The sequence below is a fragment of the Asparagus officinalis genome, chromosome 5 (assembly GCF_001876935.1).
Source record: "Asparagus officinalis chromosome 5, Aspof.V1, whole genome shotgun sequence".
In the NCBI taxonomy this organism is placed as follows: Eukaryota; Viridiplantae; Streptophyta; class Magnoliopsida; order Asparagales; family Asparagaceae; genus Asparagus; species Asparagus officinalis.
The window spans coordinates 90,455,887-90,480,206 of NC_033798.1; the positions used below are offsets into that span (position 1 = coordinate 90,455,887).

At 36.4% G+C, this 24,320-nt stretch overlaps 1 protein-coding gene across 2 annotated transcripts in view; it reads left to right on the forward strand.

Annotated features, from left to right (window-relative positions):
* LOC109840119 (nuclear ribonuclease Z-like) overlaps positions 22,170-24,320 on the forward strand; it is a 5,009-nt gene continuing 2,858 nt past the window's right edge. For both annotated transcript variants that reach the window (XM_020408634.1, XM_020408635.1), the window contains exon 1: positions 22,170-22,668. In XM_020408634.1, coding sequence (XP_020264223.1) covers positions 22,258-22,668 — 411 coding nt within the window. In that variant the 5' untranslated portion in view covers positions 22,170-22,257. The remainder of the gene's footprint in view (positions 22,669-24,320) is intronic.

Here is a 24,320-nt window from a genome sequence, read left to right on the forward strand (position 1 = left end):
TGGTCCCAATTCCATAACCATTATTACAGTGTGGATATGTATGCAGTTTATTCATGTTAACTTACTTTCATAATTTCTTTTAATTTCATATTCATGTTGCTAACACTTATGTATTTTATATGTAAATGCAGCTATAAATTAGCATATAAAGAGCCTATAGGGGTTTTACCATCAAAGGACTAGTAGAAAATATATGTGAAAGATTTTACAATAACCCCTCCATATACAAAGAGACCAAGAGGAAGGCCAAAGAAGAAGAGGATAAGAGGGAGAGGCGAAGATGATCTTGGTAAAGAGAGACCATCACAAGCGAGCAAGAGGATTCACAGATGTAGTAGATGCAAAGACCTTGGACATCACAAGACCAAATGTAAGCAACCTATAAATGATAGTGATGGGAGTACTCAACATGCACAAAATCATGCACAAGGACCAAGTGCACCACTGTATTATTACTTACTTTTTAATTGTCATTTACCTCTATATACTAATGTCAATTATGTAATTGCAGACATAGTGGATCAACTAACATACGAAAATTAGATTGCACAAGACCAAACAAGTCAAGTAGTAGGACCAAGATGATGTACACATTGTTTTTCAATTATTTTAGCTTAGATGTTTGTTATGGTGTTCACTCACCCAAGATACAGATATTTGCAAAATGATATAATAAGGGTCCTAGCAAAACAAACTCAATCCTTTAGCCAACTCCCATAGTTATCTCTCGACCTTAGGGGAAGGAAAGCCCTAGTTAACTCTCAAGAGTTCTAGGCATTCGACTCCTCAGTCAAATTTCAAGCCCTTGGTACATTTTTAAGGTAAACCCAAGGCACAACGACTCCTCAGTCAAATTTCAAGCCCTCCGCTCTTTTTCAAGGTAAGCCCAAGGCATAATATATGGTTGAATCCTCCAGTTAGGGGTGCTAAACCATATCTGTATCCGAGAAAATATCCGTAACCGTATCCGTTAGGATACGAATATGGTTACTCAAATCTATAACCGATAGGATATGGTTACGGATATGGTTTTGTAGTGAAATATCCGTATCCGTATCCAAAATATCTAAATACATATTAGTCATACTCTTACAATAGTTTCGATTCTTAGATTATGGATTTGTGGTTAATTTTGATGATCAATATGTCTAATCTTAACTTTTCAATTATAATGGATATATTAACAAACTCTTTTGTACATGAACTATGTCTTTCTCAATACTATCTAGTTTTCTCATATCCGTTTTGTATCTGCATGCATATCTGCTTATATATCCGCATGTATATCCGTAACCGTATCCAATTTTAGCGGATATGGTTATATATTTTTCTTACCGAGGTATATCCGTATCCAAGATGGGTAAGCGGATATGGATATGATAAGCATCATATCCGATCCATATCAGGACCGAATGCACCCCTACAATGCAACTTGACCATCATGGCTAATTACAAGACCATGGTACCTTATTAGGGATAAACCCAAGGCACAATCACAGAGGCCTCGGTCCCTACCAACTCATCAAGCCGACTCTCTGGTGTCGACACCAAAGGCAATATTGGTTGGCACGAGAGATCCTGACCTCTCATCAAGTCGACACCTTTATATCGACTCGAGAGACGATTGTTAGCTAAGACGAGACGACATTCAAATCAGTCAGACAAGCCAAAATTCCTAAGTCGACGCGAAAGACGGTATCGCTCGACCCTATCATCAATGACAACCCTACTTAGGACACTCGACCACTCACTGGGCAATTCTCAGAGGCAACTAGAGGGACATTTCGTGCTACCAATTAAGTTGAGAATTCGGCCCCCGTCCTAAGCCTCTATCCCAGAGTATATGTCGACATCTTAGTCCACCTCGGACAAGTTTTATCTAGATTTTGGCCTGACTTGTCAGCTCAATCACTTTCTGAAAAATGTGGAGATACCCTCTCCCATGCCGAAGTGACTTCTCCTCCAGTCGTCTGCCGACACCTGTAAAGCGAGGGATGATTCAGTATGCCTGTGTGCCTTCTGCCACGCTATTAATCACTTCCCGGGAAATGCGGAAATACCCTCTTCCGTGACCATGTGACTTCCCCTCCAGTCGCCAGTCAATACGTGTAGAGCAAACGATGATTCACCTTCCAGCTCGCACTTTGTCACCGCTATTTGCATGACCAAAGTGACCAATCTATCATGAGCCATCCTCTATATATACAAATGATATTCGCCATAAAAGGAGGGAGGTTCGCAATCTAAACTCCTCTCCTGACCTAAATCTCAGAGATCATCATCTCTAATGCATATAGCATAAGAACACATAGTTCTATTACTCTACTCAAGCTCAAGTTCATCACCTGACTTGATCGTCGGAGGTACTACAGGCAAGGTTTTAAACGTCGGTTATCGGGGATTTATCGGACGGTCAAAATCCTTATCGGATAGCGAAAATCAGGGATATATCGGGGATAAGTAGTATTTGTCGGAGTAATATACTAGCAAATAATAAACAAACATAAGCTTGAAAAAAAATATAATGTTAGTCAAAATGGAATAATAAACAAGCAAATAATAAGATAACATCAAGAATGAAGAACCATCTATGCATCTACATAATTATTATTTAATCATAAGATTCATAAACTAACTTACTAAGTTGATATTTAGTAGTTATGAGCCATTATCAATATCCATAAACAAACATTAGCTAATTACCAATCAACCAAGTTCCAAAAGCAACAAATAGCTCATAATTTGTAAAGAGCAAATTTAAAAGAAAATAAAAGCTCCCAAATCCTATTTATCGGCCGATAAAGCCGATATTTAGAGCTTACTTATCGGCCGATAAGTGCCTTTATCGCCGATAACTCGCCGATAAACCTCAAAAAACGATAACTGATTAAAAATTCTACTTATCCTAGCGGAAAGCTCCCAAATCCGATAACTCGGCGATAATATCGGATTATCGGCCGATATTTAAAACCATGACTACAGGGGAACCGGTCCTCACCCTCTCATGGTTTCTTCTTGTCTGTGCAGCATGGACATCAAGCCCTCGTTCAAGAACCAAGCATAAAGTCGAAGAATAGAGCAGACCCTCCATCATCCTTCATCATCCCGTAACCATCCTCTTCTGGATTATTCTGTTGATATTGAGCATCAACAATGTTAATAAGTATCTGTTTCTTTTAGATTTACTGGAACAAGGGGAAGCAAAAGAAAGATGTCTGTTGTTAGAGGAGGAAGGGGTAAAAGGCATATTACTAATAATGTGCTAACACCATCAGCAACAACCCTTTCAACATCATGGGAAGCAACGGCGTCGCAGCCAGCACCAATAACACATCCACCAATGCTATCAGTGCCAGAATCATCAGCAACATAGCCAATAGCTACATCAAGCAATCGGTGCTAATATTTTTTGTTTGCCAAGTAACTTTTGTGTATATGCTCAAGTATGGGGCAGTTGTCTTGATACAAGGCATTTTTTGAAAGCTTGATCACATGGTATTTGGGGTATAGGCTCAACTATTCAATGTGTACATGATATTTTGTCATGTTAGGATCATGTACACTAAGAGACACTTATATACATTGTATTAAGTCAACGTTTAAGTTATGACATGGCAATTTTGTTAAAAATTAGGGTTATATATAAGTCCATGTTTATGTATAATGTGAACAAAATCAATGCAATAACATGTTTCTATGATGACATGATTTTTGTGTATATTTGGCCATGTAAAATACTTGCAAGTCAATATGAAACTTGGTTTTACTCTATTGTCCTTAATGTAATTGATTTATGTATGTTGTCTATAATGTTAACAGTTTCTCTATAATTGATTTACGTATAATATGAACAAAATCAATGCGATAACATCAATATGAACAAATGAGATCAAAATCCACAAATAGCATTAAATTGCACAAATAACATCAAATACATACTAATAACTCCATGCAGTTCTTCTCAAACTCCATACAATTCTTCAACATAATTTTACATAATTCCTAAACTTGTTACATAATTTTAGCAAAAACTAACACCCCTAACACAACCAAACCAATCTTCAACATTAAAACTTCATCAAACTTCTTAGATAACATGCTAATGTCCTTCGTCATTTTCACCATCTAGCTCCTATTATCATCAACCCAAGTAAAATACTCACAACCCTTGTATGTTGAATTTCGATACTGTAAGCAACCATAGAATTGTAGACCCTTATTCTTCCCTTGCTTGCAAGTCCTAATCTTGCTTTGTAACCCACAAAAACATCTCATGTTAGCACCGTCGGCACTACCTCCATTGCCACCAGCCTTGAATGAACCTGAGAACTCCATTTTCAAATTGGGGTCTAAGCTACGGCTTGAGGGTCTAAATTCGAAGAGGAGAGGAGGAAATATGGAGTGGAGGCCAAGATTTGTGTTCATGTGGGTGTTGTATGGGTTCCAAAATATTATCGTTGGGGGAAGAAGATGAGATTCTTAATGGGTTTCGGATCCATTGAATGCGGGTTTGGGTTTTAAAATGAGGTCATAACTGTCCCAATGAGAGCTACTGTTAGAGTTAATGAAATATTCCGTTAGCTTTTAACATCAACTAAGCATAGGGACCATTGTCAGCAACTAAAGTGTATTTGAGAGACTAATATCAAAATAAGAAGATTTGAGGGATTAATATCAAATTCGCTATGATTTAAGAGACTAATATCAAAAAATCCCTTGAAAATATAAAATTGATGTTTTTGTTAAACAAAATGATACAGTCAGTCTCAAGAACACATTATATCTATAGGATATTAAACTTACTAGCAAAATAGACAAACATTCCTGTAAGACAAATTTAAATTATCATGATAATTTATATTAAAAAAACAACTTTTAGAAAGAGAGAAAATCCAAATTAATATAAATTCTACCTATATATACGTACATACTAAATTCGTTATGGGTCAACATATGCAGCACATATTTGTAAATTTAGCGTTTCAAATATACTTACTTTAAGTATTTACTTAAATATCTAACAAATGGAACTTGCTTAGGTAAAAAAAAATGGAAAACAAATAAAGGTTTGCAATGTATTCATAGCTTAGTATGATAAGCTTTAATGCTGGTGACAAGTGAAGAAACCGCGAAGAATTTCGAAGAAGAACAGGTGTTGGGATCCGCAGGAGTCACTTTGGAAGCTGCGCGGTCAACCGCGACGTAAGGCCGGTCGACCGCGAACGTGCACAGACTCTGGAAAAAGTCTGGTTTTGGCGCGGTCGACCGTCGCGGTCGACCGCGAGACCTTGTAGGCGAATTTGGGCTCTGTTGTTTGTCGCGGTCGACCGCCAGACCCTGTAAGTGATTTCAGGTTCTGTTTGTTGGTCGCGGTCGACCGCCAGGCCCAGAATTATTTTCCTGTTCTTATTGGATTTTGGTGTTTGTATAAATATCAATACACGTTCTAGGGCTTCTTTGGCTTGGATTGGAGATTGGTTGGGGATATTTGGAGCACAGAAAAAAGGAGAGTTTTTCTGAGCAATTGTTTGAGGGTTTATCTGGAGAGATTAAGAGATTTGTTGGTGAAATTAGTTGATTGGTTTGAGCATTTTGTAATCTCAGTTTGTACTCTTCTTCTCTATTAGTGAAAATCCAATCCGCTTCTTGCCCCGTGGACGTAGGTAATTTGCCGAACCACGTAAATCTATTGTGTTTGGATTTGTGCCGTTGTTTTTTTGATTTGTTTGGCCTTTATCTTGATGTTTGTTTGATTTGGTTCTCGAAGCACACCCGTTTAGTTGTCTTGCTTCCGCTCCACGCATAACAATTGGTATCAGAGCTCTAGATTTCAGATCTAGGGTTTTGTCTTGGTTGGAGGAGTAGATCAATTTGGAAGTTCGGCTAGGGCTTCGTTTGGTGAGAAAGGTGAGATTTTTTGGTAAAGACTCTATCTTTTTTAGTTTGGATCTATTCTTCGTTTGTTCCGTATTGGTTTGTTGGCACTTGGGCTATTTGGAGGAGTAGATCGCTTTGGAGGCTCTTTGAGGGCTTCGTTTGGAGATAAAGGTGAGATTTTTCCTATTTGTGGATCTCGTTACCATCGTGCGGGGTGAGATCGTTTGGAGACTCTTGTTAGGGTTTCAATTGGAGGTAAAATTCCCTCCTTTATCAGTTTGAATCTATTCTTCATTTGTTGGTGCTTTGAGATAGTTGGCCGAGATAGAAGGATTTGAGGCTAGGTTATTTGTTTGTTGATACAGTGCATTGGATTATTGAGAAGTGTCATTGACCTGCATATTGAAGTCCTTTAAGCACGTTGGTATGAGCAAGGAGACCGAGGTGGAGTTTAGCACTTCTATTTGATGATTGAGGGGTCTTCTATTTGGTGTTCATTCAGGCATTCAGAGGCCTTCCAAGGAGGCATCATTGGAAGGTAAATTGGTATTTTTGTTTTCTATGTTGGGGATTGTACTAGGCATTTGTGGGTTGCAACCAAGTCCCGTTAGTTTTGAAGTCCTAGTAGTCAACAACAGTTGAAGAAGTGTATTGGCAGAAGGTGAAGGTACTTCAGTCTGATTTTAGCGGGAGGTACAAGAGGGACCTATTTCTGCGTTTGTGCCGAGCTCACGACAATTGGAGATACTTCATTGGTGTGGAAACATTAGGATGACGAGATGAGATAATAGTTGTGATTGGGCATTCCTTTCTGGAGGGGGATCAACATTGGTTGTCGAACATTGGTTCTAGTTTTGGAGGTTCGACATATTTGGGTCATCTTAGTCATAGGTTGCTGACTGCTATATTAGGAGTTATTGGATCTGATGGAGCTGCTTCAAATTTTGGTTGGCGTCGGATATTTGGCTACCCAATATTTGGTCACATCGAGGATGTGAGATTTGATCCGATTGCGTGTTTGGGATTCGGATGCTCATTTTATTATCGTTTGAGAGCTTCTGATTTTGTTCTGAGCGGAATGTCACTTTTGACTCTCAGCAGGTGAAGAGTGTTGATCAGGTCATTTGGATATCGCAGCAGGTGAAGGGTGATGCTACTTCACGTTGGGTGGAACTTATTCAACATACTACAGATCATACTGCATCATTTGGGATTCCAGCTGAGGTGACACAGATTAGAGATCATTTAGTTTTGGATGCAGATGATATTGGTGAAGAGTTGTAGATTTTTCTATTTGATTGAGGGCCTTTGGAGGCCGTTTAGGTGAACTACGTGAAGGCTTGATTCCTTGGGCAGGAGGATACGTAGGCAGTCTTTATGATGCAGCCGATTTGGTGAGTAGATACCAATGTTTGGGTGAGTGTTCGCACTCCCGTTTGGGTCTCGACTTGTTGAGGACTGAGAAGTAGCAAGTGAGGCATTTGGCTTGGTTGGTGTCGGCTTAGTTTTGGAAGAAACTTCACCAAGGTGAAGAATTGAAGAAACCACGAAGAATTTCGAAGAAGAACAGGTGTTGGGATCCGCAGGAGTCACTTTGGAAGTTGCGCGGTCGACCGTGGCGCAAGGCCGGTCGACCGCGAACGTGCACAGACTCTAGGAGGAGTCTGGTTTTGGCGCGGTCGACCGCGAGACCCTGTAGGCGAATTTGGGCTTTGTCGTTTGTCACGGTCGACTGACAGACCCTGTAAGTGATTTCAGGTTCTGTTTGTTGGTCGCGGTCGACCGTGGCGGTCGACCACGTAATGGGTCAGGCCTAGAATTATTTTCCTGTTCTTATTGGGTTTTGGTGTTTGTATAAATACCAATACACGTTCTGGGGTTTCTTTGGCTTGGATTGGAGATTGGTTGGGGATATTTGGAGCACAAAAAAAAGAGAGTTTTTCTGAGCAATTGTTTGAGGGTTTATCTGGAGAGATTAAGAGATTTGTTGGTGAGATTAGTTGATTGGTTTGAGCGTTTTGTAATCTCAGTTTGTATTCTTCATCTCTATTAGTGAAAACCCAATCCCCTTCTTGCCCTGTGGACGTAGGCAATTTGCTGAACCACGTAAATTTATTGTGTTTGGATTTGTGTCGTTGTTTTTTTTATTTGTTTGACCTTTATCTCGACGTTTGTTTGATTTAGTTCTCGAAGCACGCCCGTTTGGTTGTCCCGCTTCCGCGCCGCGCACAACAACAAGCATATCGTTGTACTCGACAATAAGTTTGATGTTGCTAACCATCTCATGACGAGTGATTATTTTCCCCTACATGACATATATCATCATCAGCTTTATGGTAAACATCAAAGTTAACTTTAATTACTAAACTAACAAAACTCAGCTGGCAGACAGGAGCAGGTAATATCAAAGGCATTTACAATAAAGCTCTTTTGGATCTTTTTAATCAAGCATATCTTTTCATATGCCAAAGACCTCGATAGTATTGTTATCAGTTTAATTATAGGGATGAAAGGTGACAATGATTTTCCCAATATGCCATCCAAAGATTTTGCTGCACGAATTGCTTTTCCCATTATCTTGTTTTCAGCTCCACTCACCACTAGTGTGAACACCGTACAAAACACGTCATATTTTTTTTTCTGCTACAGTAATCCCGGTTTTAAACTGCTATACCATTTTTTGAGTTTTTGGATTGCTACAGTATCTCATGTGCTACAAAAATATTTTTCAAAAAAAACATTGTCCATTTTCATGTTTGCTACAGTAAACATACTACATTAGGCCTGTCCATCCGGCCCGGCCCGGCCCGGAAATCCGGGCCCGGGCCGGGCAAAACTAGGGCCCGGGTACCCCGGGCCGGGTTCCGGGCTGGCCCGGATTTTTTTTAATTTTTTTTAATTTTTTTTAATTTTTTTTAATTTTTTTAGATTTTATTTAAATTTTAAATTACAAAAAAAAGACAAGAAAAATAATAAAAAACAATAATTTTATTAATCACTTAAAATGACATAAATTACAAATAAAAAATGATAAAAACAAATTCTTTATTAATAATTAATAAATCATTTACAAATTACAAGTATAAATTTATTTTGGAATTAATCGCATCACAATAGATAAGTAAATTCCAACTAGGTTGGTACCTACTCACCTATATCACTATCATTTGCAACTATTTCCAAAATATTTTTTTTACAAATTTTAAGCTAAGGCCTAAGATATAAAAATTATAATTTATTCTTTATACCTATCTGCTAGTCCCAATTCTTCAAATTTATCTTCAATTCCAGCCATCCGATCGATGCCTTGCGTTCGGTTCTCGTACCTCCACCAATCTTGTAAGCACATCACCGCTTGTACAGTGTACGGATCTAAGCATGTCCTGTGGTCGTCGATCAAACGTCCTGCTGTGATGAAGGCGGATTCTGAAGCTACCGTCGAAACCTGCACTGTTAGTAAGTCACGAACCATGGTGGAAAATATAGAATATGAAACTGATCCATATACTTTCCACCATTGTAAAATATCTAAAGCATTTCCTTGACATTTAACTAAAGAAGCAGAAAAATATTCATCTATTTCAGAAACCTCCAATGATGACGATCCAAGTCCAGATCCACCAGTTAGCCTATTTCAGAAACCTCCAATGATGACGATCCAAGTCCAGATCCACCAGTTAGCTCAGCTACCATTGCATATTTATCAAAACTTATACTTTTACCTCGGGATGAGCTCGAAGAAACCGAAGCTATAGACTGTTGTGTAGCTACACATCCATGTCTAGTTGCATACTCATCATATAAGGTTTGAAAATAATTTCTAATAGCTAAATGATGAGTAGTAGCAGTAAGGGTGGTTCCATCATCTAAGTCTATAATCTGATTACCATACAAGGATTGTAACAAACTTCGAAGACCAATATCCTTCAAGCATGGATCAATAAGAACCCCCAAACCAAAAATATGAGGAATAGGCTTAAAGTACTTATTAAATTTGCTCTCCATTTGAAAAACCATAGGTTCAAAAGTAGCATCCATACGATATTTCCCAAAATTTTTTTGAATATTTAAAATTTGTAAAGCAGCTAAAGTAATGGTTGAATAATAACAGCCAGATAATAATATTGTAGCATCATAAAAAACTTGTAACATTTCATTTAAATTAGAAGCAAGAACAAGGTCCTCCATGAGTTAGATGTACATGTTAAGATTCATTAACATTGCATAGGTGGGATTCCACCTTGAAGGAAATCGTGCTATGTCTACATGCATAATACACAGCGGAAGACATGTATGTACAAAAATACTAAGCATGTAGAGAGCATGAAATATTCATATGGATCATCTAATTAAATCTAACATGATCCTTATTATTAAGTGAGCATACAAGAGTTAGAAAGTCATACTTTCGTAGCGTGATTCGATGGAAGATCGAATAACCCCTAGCTCTTGCTCCTTGTAGTAGAAAATCTCCTTGTAGTGGATCTCCAAGTCTTCAAGTGAGCTTGATAAAATGGGAGTCTTCTTAAGACACAAGGCAAGATATCCACCCCGGGGTTCTTAAAATCCTACTACTTCCTCTTGCTCAAAGATTGCTAAAGTTTAGTAAGAGGAGAGCTCTCTTTTATTCTCTTATGGAAAAAAAACACTTAGCCAATTTTTCATTAACCTTTCCATAAGAAAAAGAGCTCATATTTATAGAGTGAAATGTGTTCATGATATGAATGACTCATCCTATGAGTCATGCAATGAATCATCAAAAATTAATGATTAATCAAGTGAGTCATGCAATGAATCATCTTATGAATCATTACATTTCAAAACCATGTGCTAATAAACCATGTGCTCAAACCATACCACTAAGTGACTCATCTCATGACTCATTATACATGGTATGTGTATTTCATAAATGAGAATACCAAATTATTATCACTAATACAGTATTTCATAAATACGGTATATAGTATTATTCCAATCTTTAACTAATTAGTCACTATATGACCAAATAAATCAAGAGTTGACCAAAAGTCAACTGTTGACCAAAAAGTCAACTAGTTGACTAAAAGTTAACTTTATGGGAAAAATACTGGAATTCATTTCCTAAGCACATAGCATTCCGATTTTACCGATATACATAACCGTTTATGTGTATCCGGAAGAAATCATATATGCGTATCAATCATACGCATCACTCCATAAATTGTGTTTCATAGGATTCAAGTACGCGCTTGGTGTGACTCTAGGGCCCAACTTAAAAAACTCGGTAGTGGATCATATCCATAAGTACAACAGAGGTGCTAGCTACACATGAAGACCACCCGGGTATAAGTTGTGATAAAGGTCTGCAAGATGCTTATCCAATTTTATCAGGACCACTCAATGATAATACCGTACAGTCCGGTCTCTTCGTCAAACCATGTCAAACTATTGAGCCTAGGGTATGGCAAACTGTCAAACCCTAATAGCTTGATTAGTGTTTATTGATATTAAACTCATAACCTATAAGATCAAACTGACACTCAGTTTATCTTATTCACCTTGGCCAAGGATTTCCAGGCTATAGTTATACCAAACAATCTTATGACATCAACCCCTATACTGGGAGAGACGAATCCCTTCTTGGCATCTCAATATCTACTTATGTCTCGGGATGTACCCAACAAGAACCGTTATGCACAATTCAATAAGAACTGTGGTTAGGTAAAAGTCTAAATACATCTTTACTGACATATAAGATATTGCACTCATGCCTCAGGTCAAGAGACTACTATGTACTATATCACTTGAGAACTTCTATTTGACAGTTAAGTATATTACCAACTAGATGTTCTCGGCGAGTCGTTCAGTCAACTCATTCACTAATGAGTCACCTGTATACTGTATATTGATGTCTCACATCAATGATCTAAGAGATTGATCATTTCCTTCAAAAGGAGAAATAAAGCATACACTAGTCTAAACCAAAGTGATGATGTCCTATCTCAACACTTCATCAACTAGGAACATTTTAGAATATACGTTACCGACTAATCAGATCTCTTCATTACGATCACTATCCGAAATGTCTGATAGTCTAGTATTTATTCTAAGGACATTATCTGTATATTTAGAACATCAGATAAATCTGACCAAAATAGCATACTATCATTTTGAACAAGGATGTTATATACATATAGGTCCTGTTACAATATACAATAATTGCCTGCAGGGCACCTATATCTAACACACCTATGGTCAACATCTTTTAGAATTAGTCTGAGCTTTATATTTTTTCTTTTACAAAATTGTTTCCATCTTTTAAGTCTTTATTCAGAAGCATTATGCATGTAAGCAACTGTTCTAACCTTTTCTATCATGGGTTTAATTTTAGTAAATGCACTTTGAACAATAAAATATGACAGATGCACCTAATATGAAAAAGATCACCATGACATGGCAATGATAAAGATGATCTGATAAAATCAACAGCTACATTGTTATTACTTGCATTATCTAGTGAAAGAGAAAATATTCTTTCTGAAATTTCTAATTTCATAAGTTCTTCAATTATTAAATTTGCAACATTAGCACCAGTATGTGACTCTTCTATTGCAATAAAAGAAACAACTCTTTTAAACATTTGCCAATTTTCATCAATCCAGTGTGCTGTGATACATAAATATCCAGTTTGTGCTCTAGATGTCCAAATATCAGAAGTTAAAGAAAATTTATAGTTTAAATTTTTAAAATAAGAAATTATTTTTTCTTGTTCCTCCTGATAATATTTTAAAATATCACGTTGACAGGTTTGACGAGAAAATTTTTTAAATGCAGGATAAAAACCATCCCTAAACATATCTTCAAATTCATCATCTTCTACTAATTTAAAAGGAAGGTTTTTAAGAATAATAAACCTGATTACGTATTTCCTGGCTCTGACAGCGTCATAGTTCCAATTACCGAGACTACCAGAAGAGGAGGATTGAGAAATCATTGATTGTCGGATATCACCTTGAGGAGTCTGGCCTTTGTTGTGTTTATCTAAATGACGTTTGAGGTGGTTGGTGCCGCTCTTATGATGAGCTTGAAAAATCTTGCCGCACAACGCACACTTAGCCTTCTGAGTGAGGATCCTACCGTGTTCATCCTTGGTGACGTCGATCTTCTCGTAAAAATTCCACACATCGGATCTTGGCCTTTTAGGAGATCTTGGTGCAGATTCGTCGCCACCGGATTCGGAATTAACTTCGGTAGGAGTAGACCCAGTAGGTGGACTCATTTCAGGATCGGGAGATAAGTTTTGCTCTTCATAATCAGATCTGGAAGCCATTTGATGAAAGGATTAGAAAGTATAAATAAGAGAGTATAAGAGTATAAGAGAGAGTATAAGAGTATAAGAGAGAAGTAGATGAGTTTTGGTGTGAAGAAAACAAATAAAAACCCCCCTCTATTTATAAGAGCCAGCCACCTAAACAAATGACCAAATAACCTCACAAAATAACCGTTTTTTGACCGTTTTTAGGGACAAAACGGTCAAACGACCGTTTATGNCGGGCCGAGGCCGGGCCGGGCCGGGGTCGGGCCGTGGCCCGGGCCTGGCTCCGAGCTTTTTGGACAGGCCTATACTACATATAGTATTTACTGTAGCATGAATGATGAATATTGGGTTCTCCTATTTGTATAGAGGAGTAGGTATATTATATGTACTTTTTAATATAGGAGAGATAAAAAGAAAATATAAATAACAAAAGACTTACAAAGAAATGAAGGGACAAACAAACAAACAAAATACCTTAGAAGAAATAAAGAGACTTGATATGTACATTGCTTTTGTTGTTCCTGGTGAATATTGCAATGACTTCGAATGAGGAAAGGGGTGAAATATATATACTATACTGGAGCAAGGTATGGACATGCTAAAGATACAAATTTGCATTCATGTATTTATTGAAATCCTTTAGAGTTTGCTCCTCAAGTTACTATATTACAAAGACACAAAATTGTATTCAGGTATCCATGGAATTCTGTAGATCTTGCTCCTCAAGTAACTATATTACAAAGAATTTGGACACCAGTGAATGCATTGTCAATAGAAAAGAACACCTTGTACTTATAAATTCATAATATATAGCGTTATTGCATGTCTAAATGTGTGCGCTAATTGACCTTGAAACTTAATTATCCTATTTTTTTGTATAAAAATGGTCATTTTAATACCCAAAAGTGTCATTGAAATTGACTATGACATATGTTTCAATTTGAGTAGTTTTCTTATGATATCGTTAAGAAGAGTCTTTTTCATATTTTATCTTTAAATTATTATATTTAATTATTTTTAACCAAGTATTTAGATATGCACTTTAGATAATATTTACATTGGAACATACCTAAATGTGAACTATTTTTTTGATTGTATTTATTTATATTGTTTTTATGGAATCATATATATTGTATTTACATCTGTACTACAATATTAAAAAGCTAGTGGGGTATTCATAATAGTCAAAAAACAAAGAACATTTCCTCCTTTCCTTTTTTTAAAAAGACATTTCCTCCTTTCCATTGCAATTGAGAGGGTAAATTCATAATTTTATAATGAAGATTTTTATTTCTTCTTATTCTTTCATCTTTTCTCTTTCTTTCTTCTAGAATATTTCTAAATTGTTCCCTGTCATGGAAATAAGAATGAAGCCCAAAAAATTAAATATGTTTTGAGGTATTTTGATAAGAATAAATATATGTTATCTACTATTGTGCATATTATCATATGAAGATAATGATAAGTAGATGAGAAAATTATGGAAGAAAAGAGAATATCAAGTTTAAAAAAAGGTAAGTTTATCTATCAAAACATATAACCTTTCTTTAGCTGTAAATAAATGCAATCTACTTCCAAAAAAAAGTGAAAAAAATTCATATCATTGGTAAACTTCACAAAACAAAACAAGAGAAGAAGAAGAAGAAGAAGAAGAAGAAGAAGAAGAAGAAGAAGAAGAAGAAGGGAAGTCAAGTAAATGAAGGAGGAAGTCAAGTAAATGAAGGAGTGAAGGAAATTTCCTCTTAGTCTTTGTAATTTAAAGGGCATATCGTAATTTTACAAGAATACTTTTTCACTTTCTTTTTCTCATTTTCTTTTATCTTTCCTTCTTAAGAACATTCTAGATCATTTAATGTCATCAAAATTCTAGATCATCTAATTTTACAAAAACTGGAGAAGTGTGAATGTTGGCTAATTTACAAAAATAGTTTTTCTTCTTTTTCTTTTCTTTTTCCTTCTTCAAGAACATTCTAAAATAAGATCGAAATATCTAAATCCATTATATTTTATTAGTTTAAAAAAGAAAGTGATGATTTTTTTAAAAAAGATCAGTTATTGTAAACTGAAAACATCCAAGTTTATTTACATATATCTGCACTACTATCTATGCTAATACTAATACATAATGAACCTAGTGAGGTAATAAATAGCTAGACAAATGGAGGGTATGGCCACCTTCCTTTTGTAATCGCAAGGGTAAAGTTGTGATTTTGTATAAGAAGTGAATCTAAGGTGACACCCTAACTCCCACCTAAGGACGCGGCCTAGAATCACATCATTTCCTAAATTTTTTTACGATCCGCTCCGTTGAACTTGATCTACACGTTCTTAAACCCAAACACACCAATTTTGGGGTGAATCCGTTGTGTTTTGACCATTCATTGAGCCTTGTAAAATGTTCTATTCATTCGAAACCGTTAAAATTATAGCGAGTGGATAAATGGTCAAAACACGACGGGTTTACCCCTAAATTAGCGTGTTTGAGTTTAAGAACGTGTAGATCAAGTTCAACGGAGCGGATAGTAAAAAAAAAAAAAATAGAAAATGTGATTTTAGGTCACGTCCTTAGGTGGGAGCCTAGGGTGTCACCTTAGATTCACTTTTCCCATATATATATATATATATATATATATATATAGTATATATATATATATATATATATAGCTATATATATATATATATATATATATTATAGGTAAAAGCTTATGTCAAGCTTAAGTGGATAGGAATAAAGTTTATATATAGGTAAACGCTTATGTCAACTTAAGTGGATAGGAATAAGTTACCACCAACTTTTTTAACCCGTTGAATATTGTAACTTGGGATCCGTGAGATAGATAAGAAGAATCTTTTTTAAGATTTGTTGCATATTTTGATGCAGCAAATCTTGACGAGCAAGAGGGTATGAGTGGGATAAAAAGTTTGGTGGAGCAATGGCCTCCTATCCACTTAAGTGATAGGAGTTTAACTCTCTCTCATTTTCTCATCTATATATATATATATATATATAGTAATAGTATATAATATATATGAGTAGAAGAAAAAGCTTGTGTCCACTTAAAGTGAGACATGCGCACGCAAACTTTTTTAGGCCCTTAGGATGTTTCGGCTAGGGAATCCTTGGCATGATATGAAGTGAGTTTTTATAATGTTAAAATGAAGTGGAATGTAATTCAAAGTTGTGGTGCACACTATTGCCTAATCCGCACTTAAGTGATAGGGAGATCTTTGCTCATATATAATATATATATATTATATATAAGTATATGATACTATTAGTATATAATATATATATATAGTATATATATATATATATAATATATATATATATACCTATTTATTTTTGTTTTATTACATCTAGAACATTCTAAATGATGACATGAGAATAGAATTTAAACTCCAATATATAATTAAATTGCAATACTCTTCATTTTTCTTTTTTATTTTAATCATTTGCTCCAATTATATTATCCTCAATAATGAAATTCTTTAGCAATTTTATGTTAACAATGTTTATTGAATTAATTACTGCATACCAGTTGAAAATACATTTTCTACATCAAACTTTATAATAATATTACATAAATTAAACCATTGTCAAGCTATTACTACATAAAAGATAGAAAATTTATTGGATAAGAACTTAATGTTTTGGAGAAAATGTGTCAATGCCCCAAAAATGAAAATTTCATGTGGCCCATCACCCCTAATTATTTCTATTTTGTATTAGCCCCTAAAATTGTATTTTATCCAAGTTACCCATTTTACCCCTTTTATTCTCCACCCAAAGATCCCCATAATCTCCTCCCTCTCTCCTCTCTCTAACCCACAATGCTGCTGCTCCTCCCTCCTCTCCTTCTCCTCTCTCATAACTCTAACATTCATTCTGCTCCTCCCTCATTTCCTCCTACTCTCTCCTAACTCTAACCCTAGCCCTCCTCCTCTCCCTCTTTATTTTCTCCTCCGACTCTGTCATCTTCCTCTCCCGCCTCCCCCTCCATCACCATTGGCCTCTCCTCTCGCTCTTCTTCCTCATCACTGCCACCTCCTACATCGTCTTTCACTGTCACTGTCTCCTACGTCGTCTCCTGTCGTTACCATCTTTCATTAACCCTAAGAAAAACTCTAGGGTGGTTCTCCTGCTCTCTTCCTCTTTCCTCATATTTATTCCCCCTCCATTGTTTTCTTAACTCTGCTCTTCATCAAAAGACTCTAAAAGCTTAGGTTTTGTGGCAAAACTAGTATAAATTTCTTCAATTTAACTATGTGTGTTGGAGAGTGAATGATAGTGAACTTGATTTTTGGGGCAAAATTAGTGAAGCTTGATTTGTTGGGGTTTTGATGCATTTAGAGGTTATTGTTTTTTGTGTGTTAGTAATATCCGAAATTTTTGATAAATTGTTATACAAGCTGTACTTTTTGTTGCTACAAATTTGGTTTTTATGTGTTATGATTGTAATCTTTTAGAATTGCACACAGTGTGTTTGTTGTTTTGCTTTAACTAGAGAACTTAGCGTACGTTGAATTCAATTGTTAAAAATTAGATTAATCTCATTCTAAAAACATGAAATTATATCTAGTACATGTTAACTATATCTACTACATGTTAACTTTAGCCAATATTTGGTAACTATATCTGATATCTATTTACTTTCACCGTACCTATTAACTATATTCGATACATGTTAACTTTAGTCATTACCTGTTAACTATACTCAGTACTTGTTAACTTTAACTAGTACCTATTAACTATACATCATACCTGTTAACTATACCAAGTACCTGTTAACTATATCTCGTACCTGTTAACTTTAGCCAATACATGTTAATTATTTTCAGTACAAAGATGAACCTACAAGCAAATATTACTCATCTTTAAGCAAAAGAAGACAAACAATACAACCCAAAGGTACATATATATGATGACATGTTCTCTACAACTTTATAATCCCACTGCAATCTATCATGGTAATCCCAACCCATAACCGATTCAATGAAATTATAAGCATTTTAGTTGTCAAGTACAAGCAATTCAGTTGTTGAAAGACTTGGGTATAGCAGAGTTAACATGACTATATATAAAAATATTTAACAGGTACTAGATATATTTAATAGGTACTGACTAAAATTGACAGGTACTATGTACAGTTAATAGATACTGGCTTAAGTTGATAGGTACTGAATATGGTTAATAAGTAATGACTAAAGTTAACAGGCATCGAATATAGTTAATATGTACTAATTAAAGTTAATAGATATAAGATATAATTAATAAGTATCGGCTAAAGTTAATAAGTAGTAGATATAGTTAACAGGTACTAATTAGCGTTAACAAGCAGTGGATATAGTTAACAGTGTAGGCGTCTAAAAATGCCTATAGGTGTCTGCACACAGCTCGAGACGGAGAGAAGATGACGAACATCGTTACCCGAGTCTAAGAGGATTATCTGACGCCAACAGGCGCCTGAGGCGAAACGGCGAATCAAGTGACCTGCACGCTCGACAATCAGCTAGCGCGCGCCAATAACCTCACGTGCGTCAATCAACATGCGCGCGTCAATCAGTTCATGAGCGTCGATCAACACGTGCGTGACAATCAGTTCGTGCACGTCGGTCAACACGCGCACGTTAATCAGCTTGCACGCGGGCGTCAATCAACACGCGTACGTCAACCAACACGCGTATATTAACTAACGCGCGTTCGACGGTCGGTCTTGCGGCGAAGCATACAAGTCAATAAAGCGAACCAAATACGCGACAAGAACAAGTCCCGGAAGAAAGAAAACAGAAAAGGGAAAAAGTCGGCGAACCCGCGCTAGCGCAGGACGGGGTGATCCGACCCGCACATGCGCGGGTCAGATCAGTCTGCCGCGCAGTTCGACCCCTGTTCGGTTTTTTTGACGGTTTTCTCAGGATTTATCTGTTCCAGGGGGTCCTAATTGACTTGATATCATCCCCAAACGTGGTTAGGCGGTTATTGACTGAAGATGAGGCCAAATCACTCATTCTCATCCACAAACCCGCATCCGGAGGCCTATTAATATGAGCCTACGGCCTCCATTTTTGGGGACGAATTATTATCAAGACGTGGAGGTGCTGCTGGATTGAGGAGTCAAGGAGCACGAATTTCAGCGAAGGCAAATCAGATCCCGGCGAACTTCGGCATAAAGAAGGAGCTATTCGAAGGATCTGAACCCCGTCCGTCCGTCCGTCCCTTGAGATTAGGCTTGGTCTTAATCTCGAGAAGAGCCCTGATTTCGCTTGGTCGATCTCAGCGCTTCAAATCAAATACTTACTCGGTGAAGACGAAGCTCTGCAGAATTTTTCATCAACCGGATCCAGATCAAAGGCGGTCCACGGATAAACCCCGGCATATGCAAAGATCCCACGCAAGCAGAAGACCGATAAACGATCTCCCTGCATTTGTTTTGAACGAGAGTTGTAATTTTTTTTTATTTTCATTGTGTAAGAGTCTTATAAAAAGACCATATTTTTGTATTTTCATTGTAACGACCGAAGTTGTAATGAATACCGCAATGAATATAACAATTTTCGACGCAAACAAACAGATACTGGATAAAGTTAATATGTACTGGATATAGTTAAGAAGTATTGAATGAAGTTAATAGGTATCAGATATAGTTAATATATAATGGGTAAACGTAACATTAAAGGAGTAAACTTAACATGTAATTGATAAACTAATACTAGGAGTCAAAATAAGTGTTACTAATGCTTTTTTATCTTTATTTTTGCTTTACAATAGTTTTTTCTCGTCTTTATTTGGGTAAAGCAAAAATTAAATTGTCCAATTGAACATAATCATGCATTCAAAATTAGAACTTTGCACTCTTCTTTGCATTTAAATGATAAGATAACTCATATAGCATTAACATGAGCCACAAAATCCTAATTCAACATAGTTTTGCATTATAAAAACTAAAAATTATTTTCAAATCAAAGCTCTAAATTTGTAGAGAACTCACACATCTCTGTTTAACATTTTAATCAAATAAATTACAAACAATTTCCAAACCACTACATATCATGTACCCATTTAACATACAACTCCAAGAAATCAAGTTAAGGATTGCGGCGAGCTCGAAGAGGAGATACTACTCTAAATAACATGTCCCTATTAAGTATCACAAGTACATGTTAACTATACTCTGTACCTGTTAATTAGAATTGGTTTTCGTTAGTCATCATATGTATATTTTAACTATAACAGGTACATGTTAACTATAAACTGTTCTGGTTAAGTATCACTTATAACTATTAACTTGTACCTATTAAAAATAACCTGTACCTATTAAAAGTAACTTATAACTCATATATTGGATAACTTCTCATTACCTACTAACTAATAAGCAAACGAATATTAGAGCTAACATGGCCATATATTTATATTTAACAATTATTGGGCATAGTTAACAGATTCTGGCTAAAGTTAACATGTATTGGGTATAGTTAACAGATACTGACCAAAGTGAACAAGTATCGAGTATAATTAATAGGTACTGGTTAAAGTTAACAGATATCAGATATTGTTAACAAATACTGGATAAAGTTAATAGGTAGTGGATATAATTAACAGGTATTGGCTAAAGTTAACATGTACAGAATATGATGACCCAAAAATGAAGTCAATGGACAATCATCTCAATTGAGTTTTACTTTAATTTTGTTTCATTTGTATAGATATAAATAATTCCATGTTTTTGATAATGAGATTAATCTAGTTTTTAACCATTGAATTCAATGTACGCTAAGTTCTCTCGTTAAAGCAAAACAACAAACACATTGTGTGCTATTCCAAAAGAACACAATCATAACACATAAAAATATCTCGCATTCATAAAAGTTATGCCCAACTAGTCCCATAAGCAGTTCATCAAATCACATTAACTTCATAAAAGAAATTATCAAACTTTTTATTTTTGAGGGCACATCTCATAGCATTTCCTCAAATACTTGGCATTCCAAAGTCCCCATTATCCTCCTCCTCCTTCATTACCCAGTAGATCCAAGCCCTAACCCTTACCTTTATCTCCTAGCCACCTTCTAACATCTTGCAGACCATCCCCCACCACCAAATCCATCCATACCCCTGCTGATATCCCTTTACTTCCCCTCACCATCAACCTCACTTCTTGATGAGCTCGACCTCTCCTTCCTTCTTTCCTACTCTTTTTCCATGTTCCTCTCTGTCCATCTGGACGACTGCCTCTCCTTCTCCTCTAAGTATTCTCAATGCTTGCCTAAGACAACGGGGTCGAAAGGTGCACTAGAGGTTGGCGGCAGCGGAGGGGGAGGCGGCAGAGGGAGACGGTGGGGTTGGAGGGGAAGATGAGTAAGAGGGAGAGACGAGGAAGGTTAGGGTTAGGGGAGAGGAGAAGAAAAGGAGGAGAGGAGGGAGTATCAATTGTGGTCTCCACAAGAAAAAAGATTGGCAGAGGAGGAGGAGGACGAGGAGAGTGGTATTTTTAAATTTTTTTTTTAGATTTTTTTCCCTTTTGGGAAGTGTAAATAGAAGCTGAATCACATAATCCCAATGTATTTGGGGCCAGTACACAAAGAAAATAATACGAGGGGTTGGACCACAAGAAATTTTTATTTTTGAGGCATTGATACAAATTTTCCTAATGTTTTTGCACGCGCATCACAAGTGCCAATGTGATATTTTTTTTTATAATAGATATTTAAACTAGTAAACACTAATGATATGCTCATGCCATGTTTTAGAAAGCCCTATAATAAAAAGAAAAAGAAATGAAAAGAAAGGGAAACATCTCTTACACAACATAATTTTACCCTTACAAAAATAATAGAAACGGTGGAAATGTCCCACTACTCATCTAAAAATTCACTACCTCTACTATTTTCATTATATAATAGATAAAACTCATTTTAATCTTAAACTAAATATAATTTGATTTAATCAGCTAATCTTCGCCAATAACATGTTCCAAACGGTTAAGATTGCTGACGAGTGCACTCCGCCGCCCCCAAGAGCCTCATCTTTCTCCTCTTCCAAATAATCAACCCAAACTCCGTTAAAACAAAATTCTCCCAAAAAAAAAATGCAGACATCTCTAACGACCTTATCCTCACTCACCCACTCCCAATTCTTCTACCTCTCTCACGGGTCGGTGACCAGAACCCTCACCACCGCCGCCGACCTCATCCGCTGCGGCGCCGCCGCATCCAACAAGAGAAGCGCCTCCTCCGCCTCTTCTGGGGCCCCACTAGGGTTCGTGTCGGCGATAGAGAGGGCGATGGACAAGGAGGAGGAGTATCGAAAGGCGAGGGCTCAGGTACAGAGGAAGGGCGTGGAGGTTGAAGGGTACATGATTGAAGGATCCTCTATCGGCGGCCATGAGACTTGCGTCATTGTGCCTAGTTTGAATGTGGCGTTCGATATTGGCCGGTGCCCGTCGAGGGCAGTGAACCAGGATAATCTGTTCATTACTCATGCTCATCTTGACCACATTGTAAGCTTGTGAGCGTTTCTTTGTTGGTGTTTGAATTGAAAATAATTTTATTTTTGTAAAATGATTGGTATAGGTAGTACTGTAATTCACATGCGCATATGATTGAATTGTGTTAAGAGTATAAAATCACAACCCTCAACCCTCTTACCATGACTTTGAAGCTCTACTGTAAGAAAGGATGGTAAAATGGTGTCAGAGCAATTCAGTTCAAATCCCATCGATTATACGTTTAAGCATATTTAAAATAAAACAGATGCCGTTGCATGGGTACCTGTTTTTTGCCCATGCAATGAAGTATAGCCCTTGACCCTCCCCACAACTTTGAAGTTTTGGTGTGGTGAGAGGGGTGTTAAGAAGTTGCATAACAGTTTAATTTTTATTGGTTCAGAGATGTCATGCATATCATAGCTTAAATATTAAGTAACAGAGAATGTCATTGATAAGTACGATTCAGACAGTGGGATGATGTATATACGATGTAGGACACATGAGGGATGGAGCAGTTGGACCGTCACAAGCCAAATGCGAATACATGTGCACTGTTGAATTGACCGCTAGGAAAAAGCAATATTTCCCAATCAGAAAAGTAGAACCAAACATATTAGATATAAAAATTGACTGTCTTGATGAGATGGAGCCAACCATCTTGGTAGATTTGCGTAATCCCATCAGTATCAACCGTATTCGGCAGAATTCTTAAATAATCAACCTTTTAGGATGTTAGTAAAGTTGAAGTCTATTTAGGATAGGAAACAAATTTAGATTTTGATTAAAATTTCAGCTGATTTGTTTTTCTCTATGATGGAGAGTATTTTAGGTAGTTTTTGAGAATTTCTATTTTTTAGGGATTCTATTCTTATTAGAAGTAGGCTTTGTTTTTTCGATTTAAGAAGGATTGTAAACCCCATGGGTGGATCAATTTTTATCAATTAAATTCCTGATATATTATTTTCTTTCTGCATTCGGAGTTCGTTCCTCGTGGATTTTGTGGATTTGGATAGCAGTAAACTCCGAGGTTATCACTTCTGCGCTGCACTAATATTTTTATTTGTTGTTGAACAAAGCGTTAATATAGTAGAGACCTATAAAGCATGTGTATGATAGTTCCGTATCTTTTAAGTATTGAGGTATAGAGAGCTAACCATGTGTTGAAACTTGAAAGAGAGAGATTCAGATTTCTTCTAGGGAATATCATTAGCGAGAATTCAAATATATTGTATATTGTAACCCTCTCTTCTAGTTTCACTGGAAGAGAAGATTTGAGCATAGCTTTTTATGATTCAAAAGAGGCATGAGTATGAGAGGTTCATGATTTTTGTTGATTATGTTATGATCGGGACAGAAGATTGTAGAAATGGACTGAATTTACACATACCAGATCAAAACAAGTTAAAATTCTAAGGGCAATATTTATTTAGCTGAAAATTTTATAGGGGAATCCCACAATTCCACTGCAAAGTCGGCACTTGCTCAGGAGAGAACCAATTTTCCCTGAAATGGTCAATTTATAGCCTTGCATTAGTATGATTTGTGGAATGGGTGCTTAAATGAACCTTACATTGTAGTGGCTGATGTTTGGCATTGGATGCTTGCCAATGAGAAGGTTTTAAGGTTGAGAATTACTGTAGGTTGTTTAAAGTGTTAGTTCTAAC